At 39.1% G+C, this 25,270-nt stretch overlaps 1 protein-coding gene across 1 annotated transcript in view; it reads right to left on the bottom strand.

The window, feature by feature from the left end:
- Positions 1–23,256, bottom strand: part of LOC148810263 (uncharacterized) — an 87,760-nt gene extending 64,504 nt beyond the window's left edge. Inside the window, exons 1-6 of the mRNA XM_088909131.1 lie at positions 22,971–23,256; positions 18,538–18,737; positions 17,849–18,088; positions 15,884–16,060; positions 13,688–13,785; positions 1,883–1,942 (exon numbers count right to left, since the gene is read on the bottom strand). Coding sequence (XP_088765257.1) covers positions 1,883–1,942; positions 13,688–13,785; positions 15,884–16,060; positions 17,849–18,088; positions 18,538–18,733 — 771 coding nt within the window. The 5' untranslated portion in view covers positions 18,734–18,737; positions 22,971–23,256. The remainder of the gene's footprint in view (positions 1–1,882; positions 1,943–13,687; positions 13,786–15,883; positions 16,061–17,848; positions 18,089–18,537; positions 18,738–22,970) is intronic.
- Positions 23,257–25,270: the final 2,014 nt, after the last annotated feature.

Raw genomic sequence — 25,270 nt, 5'->3', positions numbered from 1 at the left:
TCTCCCTGCATACTGTTACTGTGGCTGTTGAATCCTTTATTATGGGTTTTAAGCATTAATTATGAAGTTAATTAACCAGAGTTAACCACTAGTAACTCCCTTTGATCATTTACTGTAGGTGTACGTGCCTCTTAACCCACCTGCAGCTAAGTGAACAACTCCAATGATACCCATAGTTTTAATCTTTCTGACTAAGGGCTTGAAAGGTGGAATTAAAGAATCAAAGTGTGAACTGCAAACGTAGCTAAACTTTGATATCATTTGCTCTTGACAATGGTAATATATCCACTGCTTTCATAAATTACTTTTATAAAGTGATTCTATTGAATGGTCAGATAATATTGTCATATATTTTGTTTGGGCATGTTGTTAACACAAATATGTTCATAATACATTAGAATGTTTTTTTTTCAGCAAATCAAAATCTTCTACAGCCATACTCCAAATTGTGGGATTCAATGTCCATTTACCTCCAGTCTTCATGAGATCTCAGTCCTTGTGAAGCTACTGAATGCCCTCTATGTATTTACAGCAGCATTTCTTACCTCAGGAAACACCTTTGGAGTCCTGTAAACTGTATACTGTATAGTACTGACTACTCTGTACAACGCTTGTTTTTGCAGTAAAATATATATTTTTTTTAATTTGTCCCTATTTCATCAATGGTATGATGAAATATGGGGGACATTATATATTCCTCCATTAAGGGTATGACATGCTAAAACAAAACCAGGCCACAGACTGCAAATAGACATTATTTATGTACAGTGTGCCATTGTTAAGTTCATGTACTCTACGTCTTTTACACCACGATATTTTAAAGATACATTTCTTCAGGGGTTTTGGGGCAGGAATCTGGTGAATGGATATTATTCTAAAAGAAGGTAACTACAAATTGTGTAACTTTAAAGCGATGATTTCCAGGTTAGTCTGTGATTTCCAGATACACATAATAGAAATAACAGCTGTAGCATGTATTTTAAAATCACATTAACTGGAGGCATACGCAGCACCTACATGGCTGGTGCCTATGTTGACAAGTTGTGTCAACATCTCTGGTGTTTCCAACATACTGGGAGCAAAAGACAATCAACCCCCAGATTTCTTGGAGTAGCTGCACAGAAAAGGAAACACCAACTATATGAATTATGAACTGTATGAATCACAGCCACATATCCCAAGTTTATCTGTGACACTTTCACGCTTTCATTCTTAAAACAGCTGCATTTGTAACCGGCTGAATGAAGAGAAATGTTTTCAGCTTCCAGGTTCAAGCATACAGAATGTAATGAGGACAGGCAGGAACTGCACGAGCATTCGGATTCACAGAAGTTTGGCCTCTCTGTTACACCCAGACAGGGAGCAGCTCGCAGCCCTCTGCTACAGGAGACCAGGACATTCCCAAAGTGCTCAATCAGGCGGCTGATCCAGCAATCAACCGCCCTGATTAATCAACCTATTTAAAGCTCAAGTGTCCAGTGGACCAGCGCTTCGACATTGAGCTTCCCTGAGCACTGTGTTCGCCTTACGTCTTCTTAGTAATTTCATCCTCAAAGCACTGATCCAATGGAAAAAGTTTCCTCTTCAGGCTACTCTGGGATGCCTTTATTCAACTGACTCTGCTGCCTGCTACTCTGAGCAGCCTCTTCCCTGCTACCCTTCAGTGTCACTCTTCTGCTTCTTCTCATCTTCCCTCAGATACTCCAGCCCGCCTGCCATCACCTCTCCAGTCTGGCTTTTCTGTCGCGCTGCTAACTCGACTTTCTGAGCCTCCTGAAGTTCTGCACTTTGACCTGTTTTGACCTGACAGCTCGCCATGGCCTTGCTCTGCAGGCCCTGAACTGTGAAGACCTTTAGATAAAGTGGAATACTGGTCACTTACGACTTCTGGCAGTTTCCTCCATTCTTTGTCTTTCAAAGACTGGGAGCAATCCAAGGCACGCTGAAAACAACAAAAAAAGTATGCAATCAGTTTTGGAAACATTCTCTGTGTCTACAAATTATACATTTGTTCTAAAGACAATAGTGTAGAATTTTTTTTCAGTGTAGAAAATAAATCACATTACATGAGCTGATAATCCTCTTCAACAATATTCAAATTTCAGACATTCCATAGAATTCTCATTGAATTTTTAGAAGACATTGCCTGAAATCTTTAAATGGTATACAGTACTGTAACAAGAAAATCAGAGGCAATAAACCTTCAATTAAATCTTCTTAAGGAATATCTTTCAAGAAATTAAAAAAGAATGTTTTGTGTTTTGCAAAATATTTAGTGTCCTGAATACACATCAATAGAAATGTGCTGATTGCACTGCACTGTTGTCCCATCCAGGGTGTATCCTGACTGCACAGGATTAAGGAGTTAGAAATCTTATACTTTTTCTTTTGACCCTGATACCACCCAGAGTAACACTCAGAGAAACTAATGCTTTCTACCATTTTCTCCCTCAAGAAACAGATGATCCTTTCCTGAGGAAGGCTCCACGGCCAAAACGTTGTGTTTTCTTTCTTCTCTTTTCTGCATGGAATAAACCTATTACTTGTTCCTTTGCAGCCTACGCATACTGACGCAGCTCCCCACCTGAATTTTTTTAAGACATTAAAGTATATATGTACAGAAATACCCAGAAATGAAAGGTGATGTTCTGTACTTTTCCTCATATTAATCTATTCATCTCAAATCTAAATTGCTTGAGTCCCAATACTTATGGAGGGCACTGTATATTAGAACATTTTCTTTATAAGGTACCTCAGGCAAAAGAGGTTCTTTCCAGGTTATGATTCATTTTTAGACTAGGGGGATTCCCATTCGCTATAGAGAATCCACATATTTAGGAAGAGGATTTTAGCACTAAGGTGTATTCTGTTTTATTTAGGATGCAGTTTTACAGATGCAGCCATTCAAAGTGCGCGGTAAAGACACGTACCGGAGGTACGTGTGACACATGATGACGCGCGGTACCGCGGTACGTGATTGGTTGACCGACAGGGGCACTCGTGGTCCTTTGGTCTGTCGTAGAAAGATTTACTGTAAACGTCTTTACTGTGCCCGTTGTAGTATTGAATATTCATATGGAATTTTACCACTGAAGGGAAATCTTAGTAGTTGAGCATAAAAAGAATAGGAGAATATTGTAACGCGTGTGAAGGCCATAAACAATATTAATTTTGGAACATAAACATACAGTATATGGCTGGTCTTGGTACTTTAAAGAAAAAAATACACACCAGTATTCCATTTCTCCCTAAACATTTTAAGCATCGAAGTCTTTAACTAAAGAGATACCGGAGTCAACAAGCATACTTTTAGAATTTGATTAAAAGGGAATATAATATGGAATCGCGTATCTAAAGAAATTAATAACAATATAATTATATTCATGTACCGCAACACAAGAATAGTACACGCTGTACATTGTCTGTTGATAATGTTTCTGTAGTGCTTTTTCAGCACTCTGCATGTGACCTTGCTGGTGGTGCTGTGGGTTAGGTTCCTGACCCCCCATGTCACACCGTCTGTGATCGAATCCCACTGGAACTATGAGGTTTTTTTTTAACAAACATTTCTTTGAAAAAATGAAACGTTTCCCTTGGTCAGAGATTAAATAAAACCTCACTCACACCAAACAAATTTATATTTCTAAATATCACAACATGATCGAATTTAAGTCATTTTAATAACAATGAATAGTCACCTATGCATTACAAAATAAACCTTTATATTGATTTGAATCGCGTTTTGATTTAAATCGTAAACGCATGTTTAAATATATGTGTTTAAAGGCGATATATAAAAGCGCTGATTCTTATGGAATGTGTTCCGCCAGGGATTCAAAAAATTTATGTTTTTTAATCGCGTATCTAAGGAAAATAGCAGTATAACTTTGTTCATGCACAAACAGTGGCATGTTACATTATTAATTTGGGTGTCTCCTCTTGCCAGAAAGCTCTAAATTGCATTTTGAGTGCGGTTTTTGACTTTTTCTAAATTGCAACCCATAAATAAACTGCGACACTTTAAACTGCGACACTTATCATTCAACCTGAGCTCGAAATATCACAAGGACCCTCAAGAGCACAGCAAAGACTGTATTAAAAGAATCGCGTATCTAAAGAAATTAATAAGATATAATTATATTCGTGTACTGCGACAGGGCTGTGTAGGGCTGTTTCACCTCTCTCTTCATGTGACTCTATTCAAAAGCCATTTAGCAAAGAGGGGATGAGAAGAGTGACAAACTAGTATACTTTAGATCTTTTTTTCTGAACCGGGGAAAATCTGATCATGTTTCTCTATAACAATAATAAAAAACATTATTTTACATATCACCTTTAAAAGTGGCATCTCAAAGCAATAAAGTAGATGGAAAAACAGTTAAAAGGGACCAAAGTAAATACCAGACAAACGCAAATGCGTTTTTAATAAAATGCTTGTATTCATTCAGCAGAGAGTGAGAGGGACATCCAGCAGAGAGAGACACACACACCAGTTTCCATTGACAAAAGTAATTGTTTTTTTACATTCCTCTTGTCTAACAGGAATGTTTTGTTTGTGGACAGACTGTTAGACTAGAGGAAAAGAGCGCCTCCTTCTACGAAGCATTTCGTTGATCCGATCACGAATTCTTTTCCAGTCGCACGAAGTAAGGGTTGAGAATCTCCCATTCACCATGCTACTAATGGTTTCCCGGAGATTGCAAGGCAAGGCACTTTTGCCTCTGGACCCATCGAAATTTACAGACGCGGTCCACCCCCAGTAAATTTCAAAAGTCACAAGATTTCGAAACACGAGGGCGGCGTAGCGGTCGGCTCTTGCTTTCCCGTCTATGCCGATGCACTGCAAGTACAACCCCCCCTCCATCTCTTGAGTGATGGGTAACAGTTGGATATCTGGGAGAATTATTCGTCCCACTGGCGTCTGTGAATTCCGCTCTGTAAACGGTGCTTCCTGAGGGGAGATAGACGGCGGGGACAGCATCAACCAATTCCTGCGTGGTGGTGAGCGGAGAGGCCGGGATGGAGTGTCCTGAGGCGGTGTGTGCTCTGCGGGGGGCAGAGCTTCCGCCAGGCATTGCAACCTGCGCGGCAGGGAGAGGCACTTATCGGGAGACAGCTGCTCAACTGTTTGACTGCTGGAACATACTGTCTCCTTCCTCTGCATTTTCAGGAGTGTCTCTAGCCTCCCAATCCTCCCCAGTAATGCGTCGTACTGCTCCCGCTGCTGCCGAAAAGTCTCCACACAGGTGGTGCTTCTACAGGTTGGCACCCTGGCCAGTGGCCAAGAGCAGAGACCCACGGCCTGTGGCAAAATAACATAATTCATGTAAGAAATAAAGTCACACAGTAGTATTCATCAGTCGCGGAACAGACGTCAAAATAAACTTTTCTTTTTTTCTGTCTTACCGCTTTCTTTTTTACTGTCCTGGTGGTAGATTTCGAAGATCGTTTCGCCTGTGCTGTGTTTTCTTGAAGAACAGGCTACGAAGAAATAATCATAATTGAATTTAAAATTCAAAACGGCAATAATACCTTGTAATATGCGCTGTAATCGTGTATTTCAGATGAAGTCTGCTGTATTTGCTTACCCTTCGCTCTTTGGAAGCTGGGGCGGCAGAAGCACCCTGTCTCTTCCCATAAAAGGTCTTGGTCTCCATACTGTACTGTGGTCGCTGTAGTGCTGGTTCGCAGTTTTTTTTTGTGATGGGAGCTCACCCAATCCCTTGGTGTATTTATGCCATATTCACATGTACGGCTAGAATGTGTTCATTGTCTTCCAATGAAAGGCGGGTTCCTTTTGCCGAAGTCGGGAGACATTAGAGGCTTGCCACACCCAAACTGTTAAACCAACGCATTAGCACGTCAAAGCCCATTGAGGAGCCGGGAGCAATAATTGTTTTGTCCCTTGATTTACTGATCTGCATTAATTATGGAAATCGAGTTCCTGCTCTTTGCAGACGACCTGGTCCTGCTGTCGCCCACAGAACAGAGGCTGCGCCAGAACCTGGCACTGCTGGAGCAGCACTGTCAGACCTGGGAGCTGACAGTCAATCTGGACAAGACCAGAGTTATGGTTTTCCAGAAAAAAAGCCAGACCTCAGGGAAACAGGTACAAATTCACACTTAACAACACATTAACACCTAACAACGGGAGCAGGGACGAATTAGGCCAGTACCCACTATTGTTAAACATACAGAAAAGGATATTAAAGTATTGAAGTATTGGCTTTAGTATTAGCCATACAGAACATTAAAGTGCCCCTTTTCCATTCAGCGGGTGCCTGAGCCGCTGTGTCCTATCTTCTGACAGTCGCCGTTGTGAATGTCTGTAGAGTGTATCTTATTTTTAGTACTATATTTTTGTATTATATTCCCTATTAATCAAACTCTAAGAGTATGTATCGGCTTGTCCCCTCCTCCCGCCCCTCTCTGTGTACAGTAGAGCCTCCTGTCCAGCCAGCACATGTCCACAGACATTCACAACAGTGACATATCATAAAACGTTTGCACATATAGTTAAATTATTAGTTGTTTTTCAGGAAGTTAAAAAAAACACTTGAATTACTTATCCAGTCTCTCGAAATAAAGTTATTTTTCAAGCAATGCAACAAACGTCGGGTAATGTGTTTTTTTTAATCCAACATTGACAGCCACATCTTAAATCTTGTCAGTCAGCTCTTTTTTCTCTATTTGAATTGTGGCTTACACATCGCACGACTTTAAAAGCTAGAAAAACAGGTTTCGATTCATATTAGCTGGTGAGCCTTGTTTTGTCAAAGGACAACACAATAAAACAGACAATACACAGGGAGGGGGAGGGCAAGCGAGAGAGAAAGTTTTTTACCCTCTGTCAAAAAACCCAAATAACCCGGGGCAGAGACTCTGGGAGGATCATTGCGTGGTACAGAGCGGAGCTCAGTCAATTCTTATGGAATGTGTTTTCTTTCTTCTTTTTTTCAGCATGGAATAAACCTGTTACTTGATTCATATGGATGCCCGGTTCCGCCGGGGATTCAAAAAATTTTTTATATTTTTTTTAATCGGGTATCTAAGGGAATAGCAGTATAACCCTGTTCATGCACAAACAGTGGCATGTTACATTATTAATTTGGGTGTCTCCTCTTGCCAGAAAGCTCTAAATTGCATTTTGAGCACGGTTTTTGCCTTTTTTTAAATTGCAACCCATAAATAAGGCTGATTGCAAAAATGCACTTGGAATCTGTCCAAGCCCTACTCTGTCAGGCATTTTCTTTTACTGTAACGGACACAAAAACTCCCTTGCTTTTAACAGAGCGTTTCATAATTTCCGACACCAAAAATTATTTAAACTGCGACACTTATCATCCAACCAGAGCTCGAAATATCACAAGGATCCCCAAGAGCACAGCAAAGACTGTATTAAAAGTATACTAGTGACAAACTTGTATACTTTAGATCTTTTTTTCTGAACCGGGGAAAATCTGATCATGTTTCTCTATAACAATAATAAAAAACATTATTTTACATATCACCTTTATGTGATATCACCTTAAGGACAGCACATACAAGGGTTAATTGCACAATGAACCACTCCAAGAAATTTAAAATAGTCTTCTTTAGGTGTGAGGGTAGGAGTGGATCGCAGCAGGCATAATCAGCAAACCAGGAAAACAAAGAACAGGACAGGTGAGACGTGTATCCAGAAAGCGAGTGATCAGAAAAAGGAAATGGTGTTACGCCCAGGTTTTCGACCCAATTGTTTTAACTTGCTAATGCATCAGACACATTTCCTGGCGTATTGTGTTTTAAATAAAATAGGAGTGTCTTTCCCTGGTATTAGCTCATCGGTATGGTGTAAGTTTTATCTGTACTGTAATGTTTCATAGCCGTTCAGGGACGCCAAATATGTAATCATAGTGGCTCTCTGAAGGCACCAGTTCTGTAGGGTTTGGGCATTTACTGAGACAATTATTAATTGTAGCAGTAAATCACAAAGTTGATTCTTTTGATGGCTTTAGAATCCAACCATGCGACATAACTCAAACAACGCGCACACACAGGTACTAATACACGAGGATACATTTATTAATACATAGAATATGCATATAAACCTAACAGATCTTATCGAGAGGGTTATCAGAATACAAAAGATATATATTCAATCAGTTACGAAGAGTTACACATATCAAGAGGACATACGTTCAGTATATCATTCATTAAGACCGTTTCGTAAATGAACTTGGTTATAACTTCTACATTAGATACTCAAAACAAGTACATAACTCTTAGGAATTAAACTGATATCAACTGGTTGGGATAACAATTGAATTCTCGAGCTGTAATGCATTGAAGTTGAATACTCATCCAATCTTTGGGGATTCAGATATCCTGCGGGCACAAAGAAACAGTTGCAGGCTGTTGCTGTCCAATCCGCGCTGTCTGGCTCGGTGCCAGGCTGTGCTGTGCGGCTTGCGACGGTGCGCTGCAGATGCTCACTGGCCTGCTAGTTAGTATTGGCTTTAACTAGCAAAGTTTGTGCACAGGAGAAAAGATGACTGTGAGTCCCAGCAAGTCAGGAAGAGGACCGGTTCGTTTCTGATGAAGAGCCAGTTCTGAATAGTGATTCAGCTGTCCACAGTTCCGACCTGTTCACGAGGCCTGCTGCTGGTTACTCTCTGGCAACCTCCACTCTAGACTCTTAGAACAAAGGAAAGTTCTGGCACTCGGACACACTGGCCGTTCCGTGGTTGTCCGGGCTGAGTCTCAGGATGGTCAGGAGGCGCGCTGCGAGAATGTCCTGCCCTTGGGAGCCTTCTGCTCCTGGGCCGTCCCGCCCTGGAATTCTCCTTTGAATTCCCTTTAGAACAGTCCACAGAATCCTCTCCAGAATCTTACTGAATCTCTCAGGCTCTCATTGAATCTGAATCTCCAGGCCTGTGTTGCCTGTTTTTACCTGGAGGAACTTCAGCTTGTTGATTGGCTGAAAGTTCCATGGGCATCAGAGTCCCACGTGGGTTACTCAGCCCTACCAGTCCCTGATTGGTTGATCAAGGTGAGATATGAGTCACTTAGTCCTGACACTTAGTAATGCAGTCCAGATGTCCATCCGGCACTCCCTAGACTGATAGGCGCCAGTGGATGACCATTGATCATGATAGCCAGACTTAGCTAAGTGCATCCCCCTTTGGTAGCTGTCCTAGGAAACCTTAAATCACCCTGCACTAATGGTCTCTCTGTGGCTGCACCACAGAGATGAACAGAGAAATGGGGCCTCATTTGGGAAGCTCAGAAACACTTAATTCTGCCTTATTATTAAGCCTCGCCGCTACGGTACCATACCATACAGTATATAGGTACAGAATTCAAGCTGCACCACTGTATCGCTTTGGTAAGGAGACGGACAATGGCCAAAATCACGAAGACTGATCTTCACATTATCACACCAAATAATGAAGATGAAAAGAAACGGGAAGTCAACACAGGACATTGTACAGCATTTGGCTTCGATGGACATCTTCGTTTCTGAAAGCACACTGAGACGACATTATAAAAGGGAGAGGAGGCAAAGAGAATCTAAACTGAGGACGATTCAAAGGTAAATACATTTCTAAAAATACCTTTCTTGCATGTAAATACAACTACGCACATTATTTTTAAAACTAACTGTTGATCTCTTTTTTTTCAAGTCCTATTGTGCGAGCTATCGACAAACTGACTGATGAAAATGATGAGCTACCGGCAATGCAAGTCCAAAGACGGCTATGGGCTGACCTCGGTGCGACCGTTAGCCCGACATCGATAAGAAGAGTACGCAGGAGGCTTGGATGGAGATACAGAAAAACCAACACATGCCCCATGATAAGGCTAAAAAACAAAGAGGAAAGACTCAAACAAGCGCTCCAATGGATTGAACAGGGGGAGGCATTTCAGGATGTACTTTTCACCGACAAAACAACTGTGGCTCTGGAAAAGTTTTCAACAATGTCATTTTGCAAAAAGGGGAGATATGTGGACAAGCCAAAGCCCAAACATCCACTGAAGGTTCACGTCTGGGGGAGTATATCTAGAAGAGGCCCGGGACCACTTCTTATTTTCGAAGGAATTATGGACCGTGAATTCTTCTAGGAAGTCGTGGTCACACAGCATGCCGCCCCATATATCAGGGAGCAGTTTGGATCAAGGCACCGTCTCTTTCAAGACAACGATCCGAAACACACAGCAGCAAGGGCGAGGCTTGTAGCAGAAGGAGTGAACTGGGTGAAAACTCCAGCCGAATCCCCAGATCTAAATCTGATAGAGATGGTTTGGCATTCGTTGAAAGACTACGTTCGGAAAACTGCTAAGCCCATCACAAAGCAGGAACTGATCGATGCGATCTATAAATTCTGGGAGGAAGAACTGACCGAACAAAATTGTAACAATTTTATTAACAGGCTGTTTCGTGTTCTTCCTAGGATTGTTGACCGGGGCGGGGGACATTCGGGAATGTGAGTCTGAGAAAGACAGTCTCACGTTTGTGGACAGTCTGTCCACAAACAAAACATTCCTGTTAGACAAGAGGAATGTAAAAAAAACAATTACTTTTTGTCAATGAAAACCTGTGTGTGTGTCTCTCTCTGCTGGATGTCTCTCTCTCTCTCTGCTGAATGAATTAAAGCATTTTATTAAAAACGCGTTTGCGTTTGTCTGGTATTTACTTTGGTCCCTTTTAACTGTTTTTCCATCTACTTTATTGCTTTGAGATGCCACTTTTAAAGGTGATATGTAAAATAAAGTTTTTTATTATTGTTATAGAGAAACATGATCAGATTTTCCCTGGTTCAGAAAAAAAGATCTAAAGTGCTACACCTAACTTTCTTAATTCGATGTATTTAAAGCAGTGAACTACTGTAGGTGTAACATAACATTCAGAAATGCAATCGAGAATAGTTTTGTGGTGTTTGTATAGATGAAACGTTCCTAAAACGTATAAGGTAACACAATTAAAGACGATTAAAATCTGTAATCTTTCCACTTGTACTGTATGTCATCGGAAAATACAAGAAGTTTCTGCTTTGTGTAAGGATGGTATCAAAAAGTAATCTAAGTGGTGAGAAAGCTGTGCTCAATGTATTTAAGGGACTTAAAAGTTAAAGGAGATGCTTCATATTGCTTGACTAATTTTAAAAACTAAGTTATAAATGCAGACGCTCCCTCGGTGCCGCGCCGGGTGTAAATATCTAAATATACATTCGTCCCGGGCAGAGGCCGAAGAGCGCCCGGCTGGGGTGCGCGGGGAAGAGCAGGACAGGAGTGAAAGTGGTCAGGGCGGGGTTTAGGAAGGCGTACAGTCTGGGCAGGTATAGATTACACTTTTCTAAAACGTATTTGAAAAATAAAAACGATTACAATCTAATCCTTCCACGTTTGATCCCAAAATCCCAAGAAAAATTAAATCTAAACGGGGAGAAAGCTATGCTGAAAGTTTATTAAGATACTTAGAAGACAAAGATACTGTATCAATTTATGTTGCATTTGTCTGATTATGATTAAAAAAATACATATAATTAAACACGCGTTTGCGATTTAAATCAAAACACGATTTAAATCAATATAAATGTTTATATTGTAACGCATACTGTCCAGCCTCCATTTCTCTATAAAAATTTACTCTATTACAAATGTACAATTTGTTGATAATAGAAATGTTAGGTTCTCTAAAGCTTTGTGATAGTTGACCCACCCAGGCAGCAAAAGATCAGCTGCACTGGTAAGATGCGACACCAAAGATATGATTAATAACCTTTTAAATCTGAAGGGAGATCTGAAGGGATCCCCCCCCCCCCCACACACACACACACAATAGAAGCAGGAAGCAGAAGCTGGGACCGTTGTCAGAAGGGAAGAAGGTGACTATTCATTGTTAGCAAAAATGACTTAGATTCGATCATGTTGTGATATTTTGAAATATAAAAGTCAATTGATTGTCCATAACATTGCTATTCTATTTTTTCGAAGAAATGTTTGTTAAAAGAAAAGTCCAGCACCAGCTGGATTTGAACACACAACCCGTGAGTTGGTAATCGGGCACGTAGACCAGTGGGCTACAAGGGAAGTCGCATGAAGAGAGAGGCGAAACAGCCCTACACAGCCCTGTCGCAGTACACGAATATAATCATATCGTTATTAATTTCTTTAGATACGCGATTCCATATTATATTAGCAGAAAAGCTTAAAACTACCACTTTTTTACACGCTATTTCACAGGTTAGTTAAAGACTTCGATGCTTAAAATGTTTAGGGAGAAATGGAATACCGGTGTGTATTTTTTCTTTAAAGTACCGATTCCTGGAATCTGACTGGCTGACACCCTTCTGAAGTGGTTCCATAATATCTGGTATACGGAAAAGAAAGCGTTGATAAAAAAGCCTGGATTCTCATGTATCTGATACAAGTATCTTTTAATACAGTCTTTGCTGTGCTCTTGAGGATCCTTGTGATATTTTGAGCTCTAGTTGAATGATGTCGCATTTTAAATAATTTTCATAGTTAGAATTTATGAAACGCCCTGTTAAAAGCAAGGGAGTTTTTATGTCCGTTGAAGTAAAAGAAAATGCCTGACAAAGTAGGGCTTGGACAGATTCCAAGTGCTTGTACAAATGTGCTAAAGAAATTATACTTTGAGTATACAGCTTGTCCAAAGTCATTCATTATTAATACTATTAGTAATATCTTCGGTAAAGGCTTTGATGCACAAATATTTCTGATAAAGGTAGGTTGTGTACTTTTGTCCAACTGAGCAATCTTGCTTTCATAAAATATACCAACATTTTAATGACTGATGATTAACATGCTGTAACACACAGTTCAAATTTAAAAGCTCAAATGCTGTACATGAGAGGTTAAGCTTTATTGGCTCCCCCTGGCGGTTTTACAAGGTGATGCCGGACCTTTCCGGCATGACGTCAAATGACGCGATTAACCCCGTGATACTGCATGATACCGCGACATGCCCACCGGGGTATACCGCGAAATACCCCACCCATTTTGAATGGCTGCATCTGTAACTCTCTTGCTGGCCAATGAGGCACAACAGAGGATTTCTGATTCCTGGGTTAGCCTGTTTTCTTGTTGATCAGGATGTAGGCCTCTAAGATGCTGTGTTTCTAAATAGGATAACTTGAATGTTTTTTGCTGTGTTGTGTGTTGTTTAGTTTGTGTTAGTGTTATTGTTAATACAAATTTGTTTATCCTAGTTTGCTGTCTTTACCTGATTAGCTCACTTGAAGCAAGTTGCAATGGCTAAAAAGCCATTGTGATGAAGCAAGTACTACTAAACATCAACATGTTTAAATCATTAGGTCAGCTGTCTTAGAACTTCAATATTTAGCAGTGACCGGATCATCATAATGAGAGAGATCATTAATCTAGCTTTCATGGGGATGGGACATAGGATTAAGTAATGTAGATCTCAATTTAGGATAAATAGGACACACAGTAAACAGGGAGATGGTAGATGATCTCACAGGAGAGAGGAAAGAAGACTGGAGACAGGAGTAGATCATGAGAGAGATACCTTCCTCATACACACTAAGAAACCTCATTCTGTCAAGATAACGTGAGCACTATGTGAGGAATATATTCAGAAGAAGGACAACACATTTATCTATACAAGATGGGTTGAATGACCTTTCCTTGTTTCCTAATTAACTTAGCCTTAATTACTTACCTGTGGCAGGTACACTTCTTTGTTATTTACTGCATATTCATCGAAACTGTCGCTTGTCAGCGTAAGCATACGATTCAGAAAAAAACTTTTACCCTTTCCTGAAAAACAGAAAACAGACTTTAAAACCCTAACCACGCCATAACAATATGAGAACTAAAATATTTTTTCAAGAGTATAATTATGGACAAGTGGGCATTGAGTATGAAATTAAAATATAACCATAATGCAGACATGCAAGTGTTAGAAAATACCACCAGCATAAAACAATGGCAAACGCATGATTGCAGTGTAATCCCTCCTCTTAAGGGGGCTCCGGCTCTTTCACATTTTAGTTGATTTTGTGCACCTGCCTCCTATCCAGCCCCTCCTTATTTAAGCCAGACGCTCACTATTCTGGGCTCAGTATTGGGAGATGGACGTCTGGATGCCCGCCTACCAGAGGGTCCTGGATAGACCCGACGGCATCGGGTTCACCACAGCGTCCTGGCCTTCTGGGTCCGGGGCTTGGAGAGCGTGGCCTCGTTAACCCACTTTTATTCCCCGTCTCTTCACTGGATCCGGGTTTTTAAACCTTGTCTTGTGTCTGTCTTGGATGGATCACCCGGCTCTGGGCTTTTGGACCTCTCCCTGGATTACCCCCTGGACTCCTCTGGACTTGTTCACCCTGGCCACGCCCCCCCAAGCACCAGCGCATGGTCGCCACGCCCCCCTGTTTGTCAACCAGCCCAGTTCCTCATCGTCTCCTCCCCATGTCCGTTTCCACTTACTTCCGGATTCTACCGTCTGCACAGGGTCCTGACCAATGCGTCGCTACAGTGAAGAACACTAGATAATGTGATAACGGATTGGGTCAGATTTTATTTGATAACCATACTGAAAAAAGTTGGCATTTACAGAAAATACCAGGTGCATTGATTTGTCAGGGGAGGATTTCAGTTAACTGCAATTGGTTTCAAAGGTAAATATTAGCTGTGGAAGAGAATTTGGAATATTTGACAGACTTCTGAAAAAGAAGAGACAAAGCAAAATTTGACTTCAGTGCCTCACCTGGCACATCACAAACTTTCAGAGTTAGAAAAGAATATTTTCCTTTTGAAATTAATCAAGCATGAGCACACAGTGATACAGTGAGTCTGATGATAACACAGAGGATGAGTTGTGAAAATGAACAACAAAACAGAAAGGAATTAATATGCCCATTATATAACTTTAGGCTCATGAAGCAACACCTGAGGTAGACTCTAAAGCTTTAGTCAAGGTTTTGTGTAGAACAACCAGATGAACATGCTTGTGGCTCAGGAGCTGAGAAGTAGTTCCAAGTGTTATGATCTGGGTAGTGTACAGTCAAAAACTCCATTTCAATGACAGATAGCAAACTGACCACCTAATACTGCACTGGCTAAGTCCTCACGTCTTTCCCTTCATCTGACAGCAATGGGACAGAATCCCAAAAGAACTATGAAAAATGTGCATCCAGGTAAAAAAAAAGTTTTCTTTTGGTTTCTTTTAGTTATAGGTCATTAGGTACCTATAGGTAGTTTTAGTTATAGGTAATATTTGTTATTTCATGCACAATATGTACTGTATAGTGCATTACTATACATAATAAGATATCAAATGTCTCTTTAAGTTTTAGCATAGAACACAAAATATCAATTCATTTAGAAGAAAGAATAATAATAAGAAGAAGAACAACAACAACAATATAAGAACACTGTTGTGACCGGTGTCCTGTGGCATCTCTTGGCCAGCAGTTGCTCCAAGAAACCATTGTATCTGCCCAAACTGGATCATCTTCTGGTCCTAATAAGCAATGTTTTCAATTATAAGATTTACTGGCCATATACAATTTATTGTATTTGGAACCTGTCTTTTCACATACTGTACCCCAAACTTGCTCTCCATGAGACACACACAGACATGGAGAGAGAGCATGGGGTCAGAGCACAGGGTCAGCCATTGTACAGCGCCCCTGGAGCAGTTGGGGTTAAGGGCCTTGCTCAGGGACCCAACAGAGTAGGATTCCTCTGCCGGCTGCTGGACTTGAACCGGCAACCTTCCAGCCACAGGCACAGATCCTGAGCCACAGAGCCACCACACAGCCCCGGTTATTTTATTGCTGGATCTCTATCTAAGGCGGAGGCACCACTTTAATGTAAAAGGAACCGTTAATCTTGCAATTGAATGTTTTTTTACCATTTTGCGATAAAATTGACACTTTTGTTCTCGACTCCGACTCCATACTGAGTTCTTCCATTTTCTCTGCAGCATCTCTTAAGTTCATAAAATCCTCAAGGTCTGGTGTCAGCTTTAAAGCTTTTTTTCTTAGTTCTTCCTGCAGCCAGCATAGAACAAACTTTGCAAATTCTGAATCTAAAACACAAAAACATCATACATTCAAGAAGTAAACTACAATCATTGAAATTCTTCCTTTTATTTGCCCACTGATAACAGGTTCCATTGCTACACAAACACAATATAATGTTTAAAAATAAATGTTGGGAGCAATTTGATTTCTTAAATACCAAGTAATAAATAGAATGTAAACCACTTTTTATTTTCTTATTAAAAATAAGGTATTTTTATAATCGCATACAAACTAAATACTAAAAATATGGCCCAATGTGTTACTTCACAGGACACAAAACAAATCAAAACACTCTGCTTGGTATACAAATTGGTATACAATTAGTTGTTAAAGCAGCAGTCTCAAACTAGAAAGCAGGTATAAAGACTCTGGCTTCACTGTTTATCAGCAGGACTGGAACTTGCATCAAAATGGATGGGAGACCTCCGGAGAAAAACTAAGGTTGCTGCTGGAAGAGGTGTTAGTGGGGCCAGCAGGGGGCGCTCACCCTGCGGTCTGTGTGGGTCCTAATGCCCCAGTTTAGTGACAGGGAGACTATGCTGTAAATAGGCGTCGTCCTTTGGATGAGACGTAAAACTGAGGTCCTGACTCTCTGCTGTCATTAAAAATCCCAGGGCTCGTCTTGAAAGGAGTAGGGGTGTTACCCTGGTGTCCTGGCCAAATTTCCCATTGGCCCTTACCAATCATGGTCTCCTAATAATCCCCATCTATGAATTGGCTTCATTACTCTGCTCTCCTCCCCACTGAGAGCTTGTGTGTGGGGAGTGTACTGGCGCACTATGGCTGCTGTCGCATTATCCAGGTGGGGCTGCACACTGGTGGTGGTGGAGGGGATCCTCATTAAGCGTTTTGAGTGGAGTGTCCAGAAAAGCGCTATAATAAGTGTATTATTATTATAAAATACATATGGTCCTGGCATCAAAAGAATCATAGTTTTTCTCTGTCAATGTCATCAATAATGGGCAAGGTAATCCTACACAATATTTATTAACAAACAGTAGGATGTTAGATCCAAACAACAAATCCACCCTCTGCCTTCAAGGAGCAATGTCATGTATTTACTATTACTGCAAACCATAGTGTAAATGGAAAGCAATCTCTCCCACTGTACACTCCCAGAGAAAATGGTGAACTCTTGTTTGTCACTCCACTGTGACAGACATGGTGCATAAAATGCACTCTACAGCCTAAGGCCTTGATCCAGTTCTTCCCCACTGGGGTGTAGAAGTTTTTCAGCTGTTGGATCCCATGTCCCAACAGTAATCACTGGATCATTGTGTTTGGTTTCTGTGCCATCTTCCCTCAAATATGCTGCAATTACTGTACCCCTGTGCTAAAAACATATTGGAAGCCTACAGTATTGCTAGTTTCAAACCATCACTTCCTAGCCAAAGTTCGAGTGGTGAAAAGATCTCAAATGCAAAATGCTTTAAGGAGAAGAAAAGTTCTTCACATGTTTCAGACTTCAGACAGCTCCTTAGTGCTGAAGCCTGCTCCCTTAACCTCTGATTGTTATCAGAGTAACAAAAATCAACTTTTGTTAAGAAAGTTCCACTTTCCCTTATGCTGCACTGAATCTTTTGAGAGTGATAAGGACAATATAATTTTTTAAATTATAAAAAATGTCATAATATAGCAGCATCTACTATTGCAAACTTACTGAACTCTTCTCCATATTGTAATCTGTGTATCTTGATCTGCATTTCTTCATAACAACTTTGTAAAGACCTCCCATTTTCTTACATACAATTTGAGCAGGTATTAATAAAAGGGGTTAGTGAAAAATACTGTACCTTGGAGAAGTGGTTCCGGTGCATTTTTTATTTTCTCATCTAGCACTTTGACCACAAGATTTGCTTTTACTGGTAGTAAATCTTGGAGTCTGGATTTGAGGGATGTCCTAAATTCTTCCAATTGGTCAGATGTGAGAGGTGGATCTGCATTCACTTTCACAATTGTACTTCCTGGTATACACTTGGTTTTGAGTCCAGCACCTTTTGCAAGCTCATTAATCACATTCATAAATTTTGAAACTAACAAAAATAAAAAAAAGTTTACATCAAACACATTGAAGAATTTAAGTTCTAAACAGCTACAATAGTATCAGTGAGCAATTTCATGATTTCATTATTTTTTTAATGTCTTTTGCACATAAAAGTGTTCAGTTTAAAAATATTAAAATATTTATAAAATTTGCATACACAATTTGTAATTCAACAAAATGGACAAACCTGGACAATGGTTACTCATTCTGCAAGCACTATATATAAAATGAAGTTTATTATTTAATTTTAGGAAGAATGGGATTTAATACAATGCAATTAATTTTCCAGCAGATGTGACATGGTTATATATAGTCATACATTTGTGAATGAAACAACCTAGTATATTTGATATTTCGACACACACACAAAAAAATAAAAATATTTGAAAAGGAAAATAATCCTGTATTTTATACCACAGTAGACACATTATTCCTTACCTTTTAACTCTCTAAGCATCATAATGCTTGCACCAGAACACACCACCACCTTAACAATGTCTCCAATGGTACGCATAAAACCATCAGATATTCTTAAACTGAAATCTCTGTAATGCATTTCCGATCCTTCTCCTTTATCATCATTGCTTTTGGTTTTAGTCTTTTTTGAAGGTGGTACAGATAAATCTTCAGACATTTCCCTTAAAAGAGATACATGTTTAAATTAAGACATTAACCTAACAAAATCTTTATGCTTCCTCAAAAGGAGGCACCCAAGGGAAGATAATTTTTTACAAAGCACTTTTAAAATAACTCCTCTAAGGCTCAGCCGTCTTAAATTCCAGTCCAAGTCAAATCCTTTTCTGAAAAATGTATCATGAAATCTTTTAAAAGATTCAAAGCAATTGATAGGGATTAAAAACATGTTTGTGGATTGTTGAGGTACAGGTAAGTTACAGTATAGTTTCAGCTACTGGACTGAAGATTGTGACTATTATTAATATGAACTAATCTTCTAACAACACATTCATGGTAAAACATATGTTCTAATGTCAGTTGGAAGTGGACATTCCCTTAGTTTTTAGGCATATCCACTGACACTACAACACACAGAGTCCCAAACACACTGATCTGTTACAGTTCTGTATTTCATAATTGATGTATTCAAAATGGCCCTAATGTAAAATATATCTGCATCTTATTTCTGTGTTCGACTGTGTTTTCGGCACTGGTGAATGAATGCAGACATTAGAAAAATGGTTCACTTTGGTATAATGAGAAAATAAAAGGCATTATCCAAAAATAAAAAAACAACTATGCAGGGGATATCCTGATGTTTTTTGGACTTAATATGTAACTGAAAGACACAATATTCTTCACTGAGCTTTCTTGTTTTATTTTGCCTTTTATACTATTAATTATCAGGAAACTAAATACAGGCGTTAGGTCAATTTGTTGGGATTATTATGTGTTTAATTTTTTTGTGTAGTGCCTGTTATTAAATATAAACAACCTGTGGAGAAATACATTATTATACTTAATGAATAACAATTCAAAGTATTGATCAAGAAACAGGATACAAATATCTTGTATTCTGTCACATTTTGCATTTTCTGACATCCAATCTATTTTTTTCCAATTTTAAACCTTTTTTTACACTTGGGTTCTAGTGAAATATGTTTATGGAAGGGTGAAGTTTTGAAGTTATTTTTTTCTAAAACTGACCAAGCTTTTTTTTAAAAAAAAAAATATTTTAAAGCTTTTTTTAAAAAAATATTTTTTAAGTGCACTAAACAAAGACTAAATCCTGCAGATTCCTGATTTTAATGAAGAGATAAGGGAGACACCTGGGAAGTGAGATATAATTTTTGTATTTTTGCAAACTATGCAGTCTAGTGGCTTGGAGTTGGCTTTGCGCCCAAAATATATAAATGTGTTGCCTGTCCTTGGTCGGTAAGATAAAGGGCATGTATGAGGCAAGCTGGCTGTGTGCCCAGAACATACTGTATGAAAGGAACTAACTTTTGTCTAGTCTGCAACTTAGATATGATTAATAACAATACTGGCATGTGTTGTTGTCTTATCATTCGTTTAGAATGTGTCGTGGTAACTTGTTTGTTTCGCGGTATAAAAGACCATCTTTAGTGGTTGCAAGCCGTTCTTCCATTTGCATATGAAACAAAGACACTTCTACCACACAGACACCTGAACTTTGTCATTTGTATAACACAACAGTAATGACACTGTTTATGTGGAATAGTTATTGAAATGTTATGTTTGGCTGTAGCCCAGTTACAGTAAAGCCTCAATATTCACTATATTTTCTTTTTCTATTTCTATTTGTAGTTCACGCAACAGGCCACATTTTTTAACACTTGTGGACCACAATTGCCTATTGGTTGGCTTCACAGTAGTAAAGTAAATTTGGGCGTATGCATTTCATCGATCTACTTCACCCGACCTGCATCAGTCTCAGTAGTAAAGGCTGGTTAACAAAGGGGTTCTGATGGAGCGCATCGTCGGTTTTGCTTTATTCAGTTTCCATCAGGAAGCACTAGATGTGTGTTGTATGGAGACCTGTTATCAAAATAATGCTTGTATATAACTTACTGTTGTAAAAAAACAAGAGCTGTTAACAAAAAACCTAAGTGTCCCCTATGTTATCAAAGTCTCAGTTCTTGTGGAACATTTTTTTTTCTTAAAAGTTTTTTAAGAAAGAGAATTAGACAAATTGCAGAAGTGGGAGTGAGGTGGTTGAGAGGGAAGGAACTAAATCTACTTAAATTACTTTCTGCAAATTTCGAGGCTTCACTGTACCTCTATAAAAAGATGTGCTTATGGGCAATATCAGTAGCGATGTTTAGTCACAGTGGTTTTACATGCCCTGTCTAGGGCTGTTCTCAGATATCTTAAGGTAACAAAATCTTTACTTCAGGATCCCAAATGTCTTGTAAAAGCCTTGTGATCACAAGAGCCTGATTAAAGGAGGCCTGGGCTTCAGGATCTGCAGGAGCAACTTCTATCGCCAAGAAGAACAACCCACAAAGTTGTTAAACTGACCTAAACCACAGGTGAATGAAACAAAATATAATTGCTACACAACAGACTGCACTTTAAATCAATGATTTCTTTTGCTTAACACATTGCTCAGTTCGCAATGTGGACTCTCGAAATATCCAAAGTCATATTTGAATATTTGAGCGTCATATACTGTGGACTCCATAATTATTGGGCACCTCCTGATAGATATGAAGAAAAGAAGTATAAAACAAATCATGAGTTCATTAAGCACTGAAATATATTTCCAACATAAGGAATTATTTATCCTGAATGAATGATTCAATGGAATCAACCAAGACAAAAAAAACGAAATAATTATAACGATTAACAATTATTGACTCCCCCTGTTTTTAGTACTTGGTGGAGCCTCCCTTGGCAAGGATAACGGCAGTTAGTCTTTTCTTGTAATGCTTCATCAGGCTTTTGAACACACTGGGAGATCCTAGACTATTCCTCCATGCAGACCCTTCCCAGATCCCGGAGGTGTGTAGGTGTGCGCTTGTGGACAACCCTCTTCAGCCCAGACCACAGGCTTTCAATAGCACTCAAGTCAGGAGACTGAGACAGCCATGGCAAAATGCTAATTGTTTTTTCTATCAACCATTTCTTTGTTGATTTTGAAGTGTGTTTAAGATCATTGTCATGTTCAGTCCGACCAGAAATATATCTAAAAAAATGTTTTATTATTGTAGCTTGTTGTGAACGTGATATGTTTTTTTTCAGGTTTTCATCTGTATTAAAACAACCGGTATTCCAGCAACACATAATTAGGAATCGATTTCACTTTAGATTTTGATTTATGGGAAAATATATTTCACACATACTGTACTTTAAAACCAAACTGTGGCTTTAAAATGAGATGGTGTCATAGTATATATACAGGATATTTATACAGTATGCCATTCATTGTTCACTGTTGTTCCAAAATATCTGTGGACATGACTTCATGGGATTTGCATGTGTGGCACATTGAGGAATGTTTACATATTCGGTTCACGTGCTCGAAGAGTAGTTTTTAAAACTTCAGTACACACTGTGAAGGAAACAGCCCATACTATCTCACAGTAAAAATGGAGTTGGACTGCCCTTAATCGCCCAAACAATGAACTGTTGACTGCAGTGTTTGTGCTGCCAGTAACTGATCTTTCAATCTTTCAATCTACTAATGTAAAAAAAGACTTCTATTTGTGTTTTTCTTTCCTTTTTCAACAGGCACTGAAGCCAAAAAATTATAAATAATTGTTTACATAATTATAAAAATAATTACATTATAAAATAATGATAAAAAAACTACTAACATATTTATATGCTATAATTATAGCAACTACTAAGAAGAAAGGCCAGTAAAAAAAATATCTAAAAAAATAAAATTGAAATTTTATCATTTAAAAATGTACATGGTGGCATTAAAATGTGTATTTAAAACTAAATTTTGTATACACATAAAAAACTAAATTGTGATTTCTGTTTAAGGGCATCTTTAAATTTTTCTCTTTCCAAGATTGCTCTTCTTAGAGACTGCTGTTCTGGAGGTTAATTCATTATTACTTTATTATTAATCTTATTTTTTTTTACTTGTAACATAATATAAAATATATTTCTTTTTGATATAGAAACAGTTGGGAAAAAATCCTGATAATCATAGAATCCTTTAACAAGTTCAAAAGCTTGTTTCAATTCTACATAATTGCTTTAATTAAGTTTGGATCTCAAGCAAAACTAAGAAACCAATAAGAAGTAATCCAGTAATCCAACAAATCTTTCAGATCATTTAGATCCCATCTACACTTTACATGTAGCTGCAGTGTATTGTAGTCCTAAAAAAGTCAAACTCAATTTTTGTTCTAATATACTGTACATAAATTGTTACTTACGGTCTTGAGTGTTCTTGGAGGCTTTTCACAAACAGAAAGTCTTTAGAAATGTTAGTAAAAGTCCAACAACGCCCGGAAGTTGGTGATTTTAAATTCACACTGTGATGCCTGCTATTATTTTTTCAAAAGGCTCTTCACTCTACTCCCAGTAAAAAAAACAATACGCAGCTTTATAACTTATGGGTACAACTGTAACTTACTTCAGACTAATATTTATTTAGTAAAATGGCTGTTCGTGGCCAAGTTAATGATTTTAACTACAGAGAAAGACAACACAGCCTGCACTGCAAATCTAGAACAGGAAATTGAGGTTTATCTATGTGTTGTGTTTCAGTTTCTATATTACAATAGTCCACCTCCTTTTAAATGCAGTTGGCACTATTTGCGCTATTTGCATCTTTCCTAGATCATTGTTTAATAAAGTCTATCCGTTGCTCCACTGATATGGGATGGTTTTCATCATTATTAAAAAAATACTATACTTTTATCTTGACCTTTGTCACATAAAGTACTAGACTTTTATGACGTAAAATGTGATATAAAATGTATAACTGGCACAGAACAGTCATTTCTGAGTAGAGTAGTTATTTGCTAACAAATAACAGTAAAACGCTCTCCCAGAACTGATAAGAATGATCACATCTTGTTTCTCTCAAAATTCCACACACAATAGCCGCATTGTTAACTAGATGGTAACGAGTGAATAGTTGTGCATGTGTATCACATTATCAATATAGGTACAATAAGAGATGGAACAAAAGGAACAGCCAGTACTTTAAAAGACGGGTACTGGCTTGTACAGGCTGGGAGCACTCCTGCCTGTGGTTCTGTGATTTCCTTCTCAAACCAAGTGTAATAGGCTTTCAGCTCCTCCGGTAGAGAGAAATCTCTATCAGTGGCTGGAACACTCGTTTGTTACAGACAGTTCAGGTCCACATCAGCTAAAACACCAGCCCTGTACAGTGGTCCAGGTAAGAAGCCCCTGTATCAGATCGAGTTTGGAGAAGACCATCTAACACTGAAAAGAGGAAATGATTTAGAAGCAAAAAAACAGTTTAATTAAACAGCACATGAAAATAAAAGTATTTGGGGCTAAAAGGGACTGAATAAACCCCTTACCTGAAAGTATATTTCATACCGGGTGCGTGCTCCAATTCTTTGAGATTCCTGTTGTGTGCACTGAGAATCAGAAAATGAAGGAAGAAATTCTCCTCACTGCTGTCTTCAGTTTGATTCATCTTTGATTCTATCCTGACCGCTTGCCTCCGAAACAGTCGTTCAATTCAGGAGTTCTAACTGAACTGGGAAACTAGGCTGGCTGGCAAGCTTTGTAGCCTAGTGAGCTACAGTATAATGGAATAGACCAGTGACTTGAGTGCAAACATACAGTACTGCAGGCAATATGATTGTAAATATCTTTACTAAAAACAGATGCAAAACACTTTTGCAGATTCCCATTTGCAGATGTGACAAGGTCCCAAGCATACTTCTTCCAGCTCCAGACCTAAACATGAAATCGAGGCAGAAGCAATTCATTGAGAGAGGTGTAAAGCCAAGATGCTGTGGTTCTGGACTCTACGTCCTAGAAATCATGTTTTCCTCAGTCTTGTGACTATTAACTGTAAAAAGCAAGGAGGAATTGACTGCATACTTTTTTGAAGAACAAGCTCATGGACTGCTATTTTTTTGTGCTGGGGTGTTGATTTCAAAAAAGGGGAAAGGGAACACAGCAGCTAGAAAACAGGCTGGCTACAGCCACATTGAGTATATAGTGTAGCAGACCTGGGGAGGTTCAAGGAATTGTTTTTAGATGGATCCTGGCGAAATGGACAGACCCACATATTGTAGCTGTAAGTTAAAAATAAGTGCTCTTTGTTTCACTAAATGGAAAATATTTTAAAAAGCATAGAAAATAGCATCTCTTCTTTTAATCTCTCCCAGTGTTTCATCAGATTCCTTTCTAGACAACCAGGATCCGACACAGATTTTTCCAAACCCAAAAGCCGGCATATTCTAGTTTACTCAGACCAACACTCCCACTCCCCCTCGCACGGTCGTGTCCCAGGTGTCACACTGCGCCTGAGCCCCTGCTCCAGGTCCACCCCTCTGTGACACAGCGCCAGTGTGATCTCAGGAGTGCGAGCATTCGGGGTCCGGCTCAAGATGGTGGTCCAGCAGGTGGTAGGGTTTAGTGGCTGTGGAGAAAAACATGAGTATTTCATGCCTCGAATGTCTTTTTCATCACTTTTGTAAACTACAAAAGCTACATGTGTGATTCTAGTTTGCTTTTATTGCAATAT

This window comes from Atractosteus spatula, unplaced genomic scaffold (assembly GCF_055471065.1).
Source record: "Atractosteus spatula isolate fAtrSpa1 unplaced genomic scaffold, fAtrSpa1.hap1 Scaffold_1, whole genome shotgun sequence".
Classification (NCBI taxonomy): domain Eukaryota; kingdom Metazoa; phylum Chordata; class Actinopteri; order Semionotiformes; family Lepisosteidae; genus Atractosteus; species Atractosteus spatula.
Note: the sequence above shows the minus strand (reverse complement) of the source record. Positions and strands in the feature narration are given on the sequence as shown.